At 37.1% G+C, this 14,000-nt stretch overlaps 1 protein-coding gene across 1 annotated transcript in view; it reads right to left on the reverse strand.

Annotated features, from left to right (window-relative positions):
* Positions 1–14,000, reverse strand: part of tspan15 (tetraspanin 15) — a 37,165-nt gene that overhangs the window by 7,761 nt on the left and 15,404 nt on the right. Inside the window, exons 4-5 of the mRNA XM_053318919.1 lie at positions 10,354–10,449; positions 358–474 (exon numbers count right to left, since the gene is read on the reverse strand). Coding sequence (XP_053174894.1) covers positions 358–474; positions 10,354–10,449 — 213 coding nt within the window. The remainder of the gene's footprint in view (positions 1–357; positions 475–10,353; positions 10,450–14,000) is intronic.

Consider the following 14,000-nt stretch of genomic DNA (forward strand, 5'->3'; position numbering starts at 1 on the left):
TGCCAAAAGGTATAGACATGGTGATAATGTGGTAACACACAACCAGTGCCACAGTTATAGCAGGTCAAATTGCACATTATGGAATGATAACATCTACTAACAACAATGCCATATTTATATTATCATGGAAAGATGATTATAGTTAGATGACAAATGTATTAGTATTTCTATATGTAGAAATGCAATAACTAATCAAGATCAAACTGAGACCAAACTGAAAACATTAGGTTTCTTAGAAAAATACAGTTTGAGTCAGTAAAGTGAACTAGCTGCTGTTGTTCCTATTAGCTGATACAGAGCAAAACAACTCAATTTTCTGCTACAATATGAATATGGCTTAATGATAGCAATATTTACCTTAGTAATGATGCAGCAGGTATAAGGGACTCCGCAAGCCAGTGGACCAGGTGCAGAACAGTTGTGGTACATGTTGACCGACCAGTCTTTATACTCTTGACCGCCACAACACTTGAACTGCCATAGATGGAACAAATGACAGAGGAAAGACAAGAGTAGGGAGATGGGAAGACAAAGAGAAAAAAGAATGGAAGTTTTGCCATGTGAATGAGAGAAAGAGAGTGGATAGGCAGGGATGAGAGTTAGGGGGAGAGATGAAAAAGAAAGTAAACAAACTGGTAAACAACATTTTTCTGCTGTGTTGGCGTGATGCCAGTAACATTTTGGAATTAAATGAGCCATAATTAAGAGGAAAATGTCCATGTAATTATGACTCTGTTATATATATATATATATATATATATATATATATATATATATATATATATATATATATATATATATATATAGATATGTGTGTGTGTGTGTGTGTGTGTGTGTGTGTGTGTGAGTGAAAGGTGCCACTGTATTTTACAGGTGTTGGTAGAACTAGCAAATGTGGTTAGACATAATATTGTGAACCCCTGAAAATATAATCCAATCCAATATTACAACCCTGTGATGAATCCAACATTATTCACAATATTCACTTTTTAAGCCTGTAGTTTGTGGTCGGAAATTGACATTACATTGTCAGCTGTGCCTATTTATCCCCGGCCATGTATCTGTGTATGTGTGTATGTAGAACAATTCAGTTTACATACATAAAGACTGAGGCTTTCTTAATCCATTTGTCCACTACTTCACACAAAAAATTGAAACCTTGCAATCTAACATCATTATTTCTTTCAAACGCCTCTGCTACCTACGTACTAAGCCATATGAAAGCAGCAGCCTCACACACTGGAGCATCTCCAACTGAATCAACAGCATGTGCAGCCTTAAACAACAAATGGATAGCTGTCAAGATATTGTTGGCTTAGACACAAAATACATCAAACACTTATTTTCTATTGCCCTCTATTTCATTACTGACAAACCTTCAAGGCAACAAAATATTATTACTTTCTAGGGGGAAAAAAGAGCTTTGTTAAGCTATCTGAAGCAAGTTAATTATAAATGGTCTGGCTGAAAGCTTTCAAGTCACATTGACGCTGCAAAAAACATTTGTTTTAATTGAGTTATGGTGTCACGGTTTGCAGGCTGCTGACTATTGAGCCAGGCAACCATGATAACATTTTTTAATTAAATCAGCTTCAAAATACAAAAATGATTGAACAAAACAATGCAGAGCATTCTTTTCAAAGTTATCCACCTGTTTATAATGCAACCGCGATGCACTGAGAACAGATTGTGATCCTATCGGCCAAACCACCTCCAGAGGTGGTCAGTGACATACTGTGACCACATTGAACACAAGTGTAAATGCAAAGTGTTGTCAATCCACACATACAGCAACTACATGGACTGAAATATGTAATTATGTGCGTGTTCCAAACCAGCAAGGTAGCAGTTGTTAGCCTGTTAGTGCTATAGCTATAAGCAAGAAAGCAATGGATACCCAAGAGCTTCACAGATCGCTACCATCTTTTTGTGTTGTTGGAGGATGTGATGTTTAGTTGTTAGAGCTGGACAGAGCGATTGAATCTCAATGTGGAGACACATATTAATACCAGGTGTAAATGTAATCAGGTTAAATCATACCTACAAACAATCTGGATACAAGATGCATTTAACGCAAAGTGTAAAGGGACATGGAGAAAGGGATACGATACATGAGATACATTTGAATAAAAAGAAAAAAAATATTCTCGCCTACATAACAACATCTGCCTCGGAGACTAAACAATGACAGGGCCACACTATTAGCTCTGCTGTGTAGTCATTTACAGAGACAAATAATCTTTTAGTGAGCAACTGAGACAGAAACACTGTAAGCGAGACAAAGAGAACAAAGTAAGAGAGGATGAGATGAGATAAAGAGAGAGGATGAATAAATGAATAAATATGAGACTGCTCTTTGCCAGACAGTTTGATCAGTATGCTGACACGTGCCAGGACGTTACTCCCTCTTCGTAGCATGACTCCATTGAGAGCACTTTTTCCTGCACCGGGTCAGGACCCACATCAGGGTCACAGGAAGGTAAAACAATTATGATGTGATTAATGTCTGAAAACTGGAAGGTAGAAATCCCAAAACATTATGCCGCTACAATGACTTACCTCTTTTACTGTGCAATACAATTGAATACAACAGGACTGCAGTAAATCCTGTCTTTGGTATGACTGATGGTCTGTTCAGATCAGGGGATTTTCCTACCCCATGAGACCAACCTGAAGGGCCAATCTCTCAAAACACCCGTCAACACCAATATGACTGCAGCAGACAGAGTCTCTTCAGACCATAAAAAGACTCTCTGACAGTCACTTTCAGAATGATTGGCACAACAATTTGTTCTCTAATGTTATATAAATGTGCCCATACAAAATATCCAAAAACAATATCTACATGTGGTCATCTTACAGACTGACCTTCTTTGCCATTTTATATTCTTTTTTAATTTTTTCCCCACAGACTCTACTGTCTTCTTCACTGTTGGATAACAACCTTTCTCCAGAGGTCAATAGCCAGGAGGCAGTCCTCAGGGTCAGTCAGGTCTCTCACAATAAAATATTTGTAGCTAATGATTTTGTAGCCAACTGCATGACTGATGGCTGGCTGTTCACTGGCCAACTGAATGACTACGTGGGTGGGTAATTGGTCTGCCCATCCTGTGTTCCCTGCCTTCGTTATGGTGTGGCACCCAAAAAGCAACACGATGAAAGCTTCTACATGCATGATTGGATATTATAAAGATGTTTTTAAAGCAGTTTTGGAAAACGTTCTGGACTTCTGTTCCACATATAATAGTTTATAATGGAATCAAATTAAATTAAAACAACTCTGCAGAAAGGAGCTTTGGCAATATCACATCTTTTCAACATCACAAAAAAACACTGTTGATTTAAAAAATATGATCTTTTTATCAGTGTGCACAATCAGTAACACAGATAGACGTGATAGAAAAGACCTTTGCACATCGTGACGATGTGCTGCTCGTTAGGTTGCAGCAAGGGCGGGAAAACCTTAAATTTGGTTCAGGTGGTACATGAGGCAGCTGATATGACACTGATCAACATCAGCTGATAAACAATAGATGATAATTTGAGAGAAGTGTTAGTAGCGGTCCTTGTTGAGGATGAGAAGGATATTAATCTGAACAATGTAATTCTGTAAATTGACCACACTTATATTGAGCAACACAATGTCTTTGCTATTGAGCTACTCAAAGTGAATACATTAAATATCATTGACTGAATTTTGATATTTGTCCCTAAGAGCCCAGATATCAAGACACTATCAGACACCATGTGTTATTTTGATGATTTGCTGCAGCTATTAATTAAGGTTAGCACAAGCACTATGTGTCATTTTGTGTGCTGAATTTAAACTGGGTGGAAATCACGCCCCTTCAATTTATTTATAGACCACATTTAAAAACAACACAAGTTGACCAAACTGTCTTTGCCTCATTTAAAGCAACAATATTACCATTGCAGATATTTCTGCTCTCTTGTTTCAGTTACTGACAATTTAAAGTTTAACAACCGAACACTTTCACCAGCCATTTGCCAATAATGGAATTGATGCACATGCCTTTTTTTAAAAACCTCTTTCTGTTTGCAATAGTGTCTTTTATCCATATATTTACCTATAGCTCTCTATTTAAAAGAGACTCAAAAGGCAATTGAGTTCATTATCAAAGCAGCTAGCTGAAATCCACCACTCACATTACTTACACACACAATGGGGCTAATAATTGATCAGTGTACTATTAATCCTATAAACATGGCAGGTTTATGATGCTCACCACACATAAGGTTCAATCTCACAATCAGACATTGACTCTGGATAAAGTCTGCACGAAAATGTAGCGAAACTTTTTGACTTTATCGTTAACGGTTTTAAAGGATATACATTGTATTTGATGTTAAATAAGGTTTATGGTGATTGTTTGTGAGCTATAATCTATAACCTATCTGTTTATCATGTCACATGCCATGCTCAGTTTGTGGTTTACTGTAGGTCATGAGTAGAAAATATCATTTTCTGATACGATTCCTAAACATAAATATCATTCATTTTAAGTGGCCCTGGTGTGTGAACTGCAAAACAACAGTGAGTGCCTTTAATTACACTGCTAGCAGGCCATCTGTAGTTTGAAATGTCATGCCTCTGTCATGTGCTATCCCAGAGCAATTAGAGTGACAACACAGGAGGAAGCTGTGATAATACATTAGCACAAAATGAAAAGATTTTGACTCTGTGGACACCTGTGCAACAACATGATCAATAAAGTAAAGGAAATTGTAAATCTAATTGCCGGTTATGGTTACACGTCTTTAAATAGCATGTTGCTGCATTTTATAGGACATAGTGTTTTTTAACATCATAGATGACAAATCTCAACACTGCAAAAGACAGATAAAGGTTTGTACACAACCAGCTCGTATTCAAGTACGCTGCTATTGCAAGTTGTGCTGGTAAAATAGAGCCTCTTGAGGGACACAAAACACAAAATACCAGCAGGATAAACCCCAATCGATCTGAATTGTGGATGAAAACACATTCCATCTATTCTTGCAGACATTCCTACCTACAGTTTCATTTCCCTACCATAGATTCATCTTCTGTTCCTCCTACCTGTTTATGTTTCCCCTGACAGGAATTGTGTCTCACATATTTCCTGCTTTATTCCCCACATAAATGGACAGTTCAGCATCGGAGAACTGCTACTGCAACTAGGCACAGAAACAATCAATGATAATTAATATCATTATTTTGTTGAATGCAAATTTTTGGTCAAATATGTTAATGTTTCTGCATATATAATGTATATTGCATATAGTGTCTCTTATAACTATAAAACAATGTTGTCATTAATTTTAACAGCAGGCATTATCTCCATCCAACTAGACTAGAGATTGCAGTTTTATTCATTAATCGAATTGAGGGTCTAAGGATTGACCCTCAATTCGAATAATGAATAATAATAATATTGAAAATCTCCCTAAAAAAACCCAAACCTTTATGGGGGGGGGGGCTCAGGAACAGCAACAGTGGATGATTTTTCTTCCAGGATGGAAGACATGCAATATGTGTGTGTACTGAATAGAGCCGATAACAAAATAACAGAAATACGGTTTGGAAAAAGAAGATGACATCATTATAGATGGGTTGAAATAGGACAACCTGGCTCATTAGACTGGCCTAAGGACCATATTGACAAACTAAAAACAATGTACATATATTTTCAAAGGCTGCAGCAGAAATATATTTTCTCGATCCATCTTCAGTGCTGTGCACCTTGTGCTTTGAATTAGTGTAGCAATGCCTGCACGGCTAATGTGTCCGGATGATGCTCAGCACATTAGTAATACTGGCATTATCTTTCAGTGCACATCCTGTGATTCTTTGTCATATCATTGCAAAGGTCTCTGCTCTCTAAACTATGTAATCCAGCTCTTAGAATAAATGGAAATATTTATCTGAGTTTATTTGGATGAGATGGTGAGCAGCCTGGCTTCATTTTAAAAGAGGGCTTGTCAAGGTTTTCATAATGGTTTCAACACACACTAGTGCATGGATTTGATGGATGCCAGAATTATGGGTCTTAACACTGGCTCAGTAAGGATACTTATGAAGCTCAACAGCTACGTCATGTTTCTTTTCACTGCAGTTTTCAGTAGAAATGTAAAAAAAAAAATCTTCCTTACATAGACTAATCTTATGTGTTAAAGCAGGAGAGATTAGTTTATACTATATATATTTTTGTTTGTGCTACCAAGTATTTCAGTTTGACAAGGGCACAATGGGGGAAAAACAACCAGCACTACAATGAAATCAAAACTCTAGCAGACTACTGCTAGAGTTACAGACTAAATAAACTATAGGAAGTGGAGAATAATGGTATATAATTTTAGCAAAAGTAAGCTCTTGTGAAGAGGAGGGATCAACAGTAATACAACCTGACCAAACAATTTATTGCTCTGTGTGAATAATGGACTGTTCACGCCAACGCTAAGCCGGCCTCCTATCTGATGGATAAATATGCTCTGTAGATCAAACTGATCGATCGGGGCTTCTCCAGGTCTAATAGATGAAGCCAGGTGCCAATAGCACACAAGCAGAGTGACTGATTTCTTCTTCTCAGAGGTCAACATTGACCTATCTCACATTAAAGCTTTGATTCTGTTCACTTTGTTGATGTTACCTGTGTTTATAGACGTTTAATATACAGTTACATGCCTTTGGTTGAATAATTCTGATTTCTGTTTAATGGTAATGTAACATGAATTATTAAAGATGTTTTTCTCTATGACTCACATTACTTTAGTGGCAAAGGCTTTGTATGACTGCTGATATCATTGAAACACTTCTTTATGACCAGAACTGAATACAATCCAGTTAAACCTCTCAGCCTCTCCGTCATGCAGTGGTTGTGTTACTTATCAGGATCAGGATGTACAGATGACAGAATTTTTGATTAGTTAAAAATCGGCTTGTGTGCAGGGTTTAATAATGTGTTCTGGTCAATGCATGTTTTCTTTTTGTTATTGAATTTTCTAAATATTATTTATTACTTATTTAAATATACACAAACTACTGGTAGCCTTTTTAATGAAAATCACATAAATATATATATATGTATAATAAATAAAACGCATTATGTAAATACAATGCACCTGCCTAAATGTCATAAAGCCTCCTGCAATGAATTCAACATGAACTTATAAATATGCATGATCTCTTTTGTGTAAAGCAACCACACAGGAATGAGGGTATTAAGTCAGTGTCTGTCCAAATCACTGAAAGGCTTTGTTGTTTGCAGTGCTGCAGTGGCTGTGAGAGCCCTGAACACTGCGACTGCACTGTAAACTGTGTTACTTTAAAAAAAAAAAAAAAAAAAAAAGGCTCTGAAGTATTCAAGCTGTGTAGTGGTATGGTGTTTGTGTCGGTGAGTGTCTTTAAGTTGTTTAGGTTTTCTCTGATGAGGGAGAATGAAAAATAGCGGCTTCTCACAATGAGACACCACAGTAATCAATACTTTGATTACTATTTTGATTAACTATGCAATTTAATTGTGCCCTCATTGTCTTTTCCAGTGTTGAAGGCACAGGCAGCCACTGCTGATGGAACATTTCTATTATAATACTGAGATGGAGTGAGTAGAAAGGTCAACTCGAGATTAAATTAATGCAGGATATGATATGACCCGCCACTAATCCATGGATTTGTGTTGTACACATTTTCGCAGCGAGAACAAAAAGCTAACAGGTGGGCTTTGACAAGTGGAATGAGAAACACTGGGTTAAAAGGTTCAGTATGCTTCAACTTGTACTTCGCATAAAGTGTCTGAACACATCTACAGGTAGGAGGGTTTATATCTGTTCCAAATGCACTTGAGGGTGGGGGGAAAAGCTTGCCGTCAAAGACAGGGGTGAGAAACACACAAACAAATGTGAGTTGATAACCAGCTTCATAGTACCGCTTATCATGATTGCGAATGTCTGAGTAAGTCAACCCAGGTAACGGAGAGATATCCCGGGTATGTTAATCAAGCTTCATAGTAAAGGCCTCTGGTCTAACAAATGTGTTGAATGATTTTTTAAATCATATTTGTTTATATCTATGCTTGCTTACAAATTGCCTTCTTTTTCACAGCCTTTGTGGGCACTTTACTCCCAACTATCAATCAGAGTATTACCAACCAACAGCAGCATGTGAATTGTGCCACCCACAACTCATTAAGAAAAGCATTGCTCTGTAGTACTACTAACACCACAGGGTATTTTAAGCAGGTCTGATTGAATCATGGATCATTGGTGGTGGGTTGGAGGTTACTAGATATATTTTATTTATATATTTGCTCTAAAATGTAATGTATTAGACAATTTCCCCTAGGTTAATTTCAAGATGTATACAACTGACTTAAACACAATATTGCAATACAGACAACATATTACAAGAATTAAAATGTTTTTTTTTTGTTTTTTTTTAATTACATAGAAAACTGTTCAGGTGATACCACTTAAGACTAAACATAACAGGAGAACAGTATTAAGTACTGTATATTATCTCAGCAGGGGTAAAACATAAAAAGGTATTCTAATCCACATTATAAACTACCAGACAAAACATGTCACACTTTATTCAATACAAACACACGAGTAAAGCTGCATTCAGGCCATTGTCCTCACAAACAGGGATAAATCCACAAACCCTGTTTATGTGTGTAAACATCAATCTCCACTAAGGTTTTCTGATTGTTCTTTGTTCAAAACCTTCAGGAAAAACACCTGAATCTCTCCTATTTCAGGACACTTAAGCCATCCAATAGCTTTTCACTATGACAGGAAAAATATAGAAGAGGCTTTATGCTACTGCTGCCAAATGACACTGTACTTTTACTGAAGCACTGTTTGTTGTTATCACAGCAAGCAGATCAGAGTGTCAGCAAGTTAAGATCTCTGAACAGCACAACACAAGATAAACATGAAAAAAAAATCTACTGCCAAAGCAAGCTGGTCTTCTTTGTTTGGACTAATGATAAAGTGGAATGGCTGTTAAAGGTTAAAAAAAATTTATTGTCTCTCCAGACACAATGGATATTATTAAGTATTATTCATTTGGAGTCATATTTCCATCCACCTGGTGAATGTCAGTCCAACATTCACTCTCCTTTAGGTCTGTTTTTGATCTCTATCAACTACTGGCTCTTTAGCTGCCTGCAAAATGCACCACCATGTTCAACAGATTGTCACTATCTTTTTGGTCCTGGGCAGTCTGCATTCAGTGGGTTTATCACTTTTTTTGCTGTTGTTAAGAATAGCTGCCTGTTAAAAATGACACTATAAAAGCAATGAGCCAAAACAGTAAAGTTGTAGGCTATAAAATCTAAACAATGTGCTGAACAGCATCTGAAATTATCGGCGGCGGGGCTGAGGGCACAATTCCCTTAACAGAAATCTGAAATTGTCCTTGGCATTGGGATTACAGGGCTTTTAAATTCCCTCGTAAAATTAACAGTAAAACAAAGACTTAATGCTTTTTCTAGATTTTGCTATGTATTCAAGGTGCGACTGGGACATGGCTGGGACGGCTAGGATTCAGTACCTGCACAGCCTTTAACCATTAACGTTCTTGCATTATCAGTTAGGCTCCTTCTTTCACTTTTATAAAGAGTCATTAAATATTGGTCACGCAACATAGAACTAAGGTATTTCCAATCATTTGAAAAAACTGCCTTGGAAGGTATCCAAAAAACATAAAAATATAAAAATATAGCTTGTCTTAAACAGAAAGGAAATGCTACAAAAACAGTGAGACAACTTCCAAGTGCTAATCTGCACAAGTACACAACACTCTGCTGAAATGTGTGTCCAATACTAATATATATATATATTATATATCTGCTCTTCAGTTGAATTTTTGCAGGGTGCCTAATTTCAATTTGTGACCACTCTGTTGCCCCCAGACAATGCTTCCTCCGTGTGCTTGATAAAAGCTGATAATGAGAGCTTCAGTTTCAGACTGTGTGTGTGGCAGCATGGTGTACTCTGGGAGCAGGTGCAGAGTGATAGCTCTGCACAGTCTTCTGTTTATTTTGGACACAACATGCTGTGATTATCAGTTCACTGATGGTGTCATTTCATCAAACAGCCTTGTAATGCTAAACAGGGTTGTCTTGTGTACTGCAGCACATTATAACCTATTCATAACTATATAGATAGAGAGATAGATAGATAGATAGATAGACAGAGAGATAGAGAGATAGAGAGACAGAGAGATAGAGAGACAGACGTGCACACACACTAGGCTAAGCTAACTCAGCCTTTTCATTGCCGTTACTTGATGAAAGGATTGTAAAAATGCAAGTTAAGGAGTGACATAACTCCCTTAACTCCATAACATACCTTTTTCTGTACAAAGTCCATGATGTTTTTGAAGTCCAGGTCATCATAGTAGTTCACTATGCCTCTTCGGATGTTCTTGTTCACTAAATCCACCGTCTGTATGACAAAAGAAAAACACGAGAGACAATTGGTGATTGTTAATGGTGTTGTTGTGTGTGTGTGTGTGTGTGTGTGTGTGTGTGTGTGTGTGTGTGTGTGTGTGTGTGTGTGTGTGTGGGGGGGGGGTCATTTTACCATGTTTGTTTTGTCTCCACAACACAGCTGATCTACTATCAGTGTATCAAATGGGTAGGAGTCAGGAGAGCAAATGTTCTGATTAGCCAAGGTGACTGATCCACTGAACTGGAATATTGAAATGTGACAGTTCGACAGCTCACATCTGTCGGTCACAATCTGGTGCAGCTGGGTCATGTTAAGTTAATATATCAGTCTATCAAGAGACTGAGAATACATATTTTTCAACTTGGAGCTCCATTCAATGTTTTCATTCACTCCACTACATTTTTGCTTCGTAATACATTAGTCTTATTTATAGTTCATTAAAGATGAAGGTAACACATCTTTGGAGATTTTTTAAACACCACTTAGCCCATTTAGTCATATTCTCTTTTAACCACTGGTGGTAATAAATTGAGACTGCATTTCTTCTGAGAATCACAGAGATGAAAAGGGAGTGAGCGTTTTGTGTAAATTCTTTTCTCTTTCCCATGAACACATCCGGTCTTCATGGTGAATCTATAGGGGCAAGGCAGCCACTTTAATCCAGTTACAATGTGCAGATTTGAAGACTTGGAGTTAGTTTGATGAGAACTATTATTATAAGCTCACATGGCATTATCATATTAAACACAATGTTAATGGAAATGAGATGCCAAAAAACCTCTATGGTTATAAAACTCAACTTATAAAAGCAAGACACTGAAATGTCAGTGAGTGTGTAAATTTCTCATGCACTGCTGTATTAATTTAATCTCAATGTAAATGAGATGACAGTAACATAAAGGACTGATATATGAGAAGCCATTATAACACAGAATGTATAAGTATAATGTTGCCTTAATGAGGTAATTTAGCTTTTCTTTTGACAAAGAATCAAAAAAGAGAGAAACAAAAGAAATGCACTGATGATATTATTGAACAAGTTTTCCCAAGAGAGAATATTATTATCTTTAATGAAACTATCATGTAAACGAGATGATTAAAAAGCATAACAAAGAGGAAATATAACAGATGCAGACACTCAAGCTTTTCCCCACAGAGCCACATTGATACTCATGAATGAAAGAGTAGTTTATGAAGAAGTGATGTAATGAATAGCTCACTAGAGGACTAAAAGAATCTCAATTTAGCTAACTATGAATTACGGTTGCATGACCAGATTAGCAATAATCTTCCACAGTCTGTAACACGATGAACAATCAAGGTCGGAAACAAATTCATTGTTTATAACCAGGAACTGAAATACATTGTATACAGAAGATCCTAAAATGCTGACTACATACATCCAAGGTTTTATTCTGACATTAGGCACTTTATGCACCATCAGTTGTTACGTGATCTTCATGTAAATGAGATGGGAATAAAAGAAGTTCTCCTTAATACATCTGTGGTGCAAAACAATTTAAAAAAGACAAATGGCATTTTGCTGCAGCTGTTTCTTATGTCAAACGTTTCTACAAATGACTTCCATAAAGTCACACACATACAAAAACAAAATAATGATGATTTGTTATTTAGCACACTGCATTAACTACAGATACAGTTTCATGCAGTGGTACTTGTTAGAGACAAGACAAAACAATACATATTAAAAGAACATCAGCATATTTTATAGGCTCTCGTTGTATTTTTCCACTGTTCTCACCAACTATTTTTAGGGTTTATTGCAACCAATTATGAACACATGACATGGATTAAAAATGAATTGGACATTTTGGTCACAACATTTTAAATCTTCATTAATGGATTTTTGACCACCTGTGGCCAGCTGAAACAACACTGACATAGCATCTCCTTCTTAGTTGATATGGTAAACTTGTAGTTGCTTATTGACACATTCAGCAGTTACGGAGCAACATTGGCCCCTGTTCACACCTTTCATTAACATGCGTCTCGGATGATGGTCACACCTGTCTCTATTATCCAGATTCCATTGCTTCCTACATCACTTCCACAAGAATATCAATGTCATGGCCTCGCGCACAGTTATCACATCAGACAAGCGCCAGATGTGTTTTTAGTGTGACTAAATAGCTAAAAAAATGTTTAAAGAACTAATATACATGTTCGGTCTATTCCAACTGTTCAGATTACTACTATTAAGTAAATCTGTTCAACTATTGTCACACTTTTACCAAAACAACCATCAAGCACTGATGTCATATTTTCCTGTTACATCGTTGCATCATGACCCATTAGCGTTTACACTACAAAATATATGTAGTCAAATACGTCCCAGACCACCCATGCAAGTGGTTCAAGTGATAGGATCACAATGCATCTTGGTGGTTGTTTACACTTGTATTTAGCATTGTCCACTTGTAAACGGCTCACCCAAAACGCATGTTGATGCCAGGTGTAAACAGAATCTATATCATTCATTGTAAGTTTTGTTTCTGTTCTGTTTCTGTTTGGTCCCATTCAACTTGGGAACATTTTGTGGCTTGATGTGAGTGACAGTTACGAGACAGGAACCTGGAGGTTTGTTTGTAACAAAGGTCCAGTGCCAGAATTGAACCACATACACTGTGGTAATGTGGTATGCTGTCCAACTGTTTCCTGACATGGCACAGTGCTGCTAACTGCAACAATTCCTGCTTGTCTTCTCTTTTGCGAGTCCTCCCATTCAATACTTTAAAACCAATCCACTTCAGAAAAAGCACAAAAGATGCAGATGTCTTGATGTCATTGGAGACCAATGAATTAGTTCCATGATTAACCTTGATCACTAAGGCCCAGTCCCATTTCCCCTATTGGCACTACCCCTATGTTTTGCACACACCGGGTGTCCAATTTCTGCTGTTGTTCAGCAAAAGCCAGGAAGGAATGCTGGCAGAAAATTGCCGACTCTGTTAATGCGTAAATTTGTGAGTATTTGTATTAATGTATCGAACAATATAAATGGACAGCACTCTGATCACTCAATTTCACTTTATTACAGCACAGACTTTTCGGGCAGAGCCCTTCTTCAGTGCCCTTCCTTTCGTAGTGACATTTAGTTAGTTTAATATTCATAATTTTGGTCAATTAAAAATTTAAATTAAAATTCTGCTTTTCTGCATTTTTGCAGCAATTACTCTCAAGATGTTCTTATTGAGACTTTTTGTCAGGTTTCCTGACAAAAGTTCTGACAGCATTAGCATGGCGCAGCAATAGGAATGACTTGGTTTGCATTAGTAGTAGTCTAACAGCAACAGAATTCATTATAGCTCTTAAGGAGCAGCAGATGAGAATGTTCCAGTCATGTTGCCTGATGGGAATTCCCTGGCAGCTGGTCCAGATTACTGGGCCAGTTGCCTCTTTGCCAACACTACAAACACTGCATTTTAAATCTCCCGCCTACATTGCAATCATTCAACAACCAAAACAGTTACTGCGTTCAAAAAAGAAAACACCCTATTCTAGTAATAACATGTCAACTGATAATT

Source organism: Scomber japonicus, chromosome 1 (assembly GCF_027409825.1).
Source record: "Scomber japonicus isolate fScoJap1 chromosome 1, fScoJap1.pri, whole genome shotgun sequence".
In the NCBI taxonomy this organism is placed as follows: domain Eukaryota; kingdom Metazoa; phylum Chordata; class Actinopteri; order Scombriformes; family Scombridae; genus Scomber; species Scomber japonicus.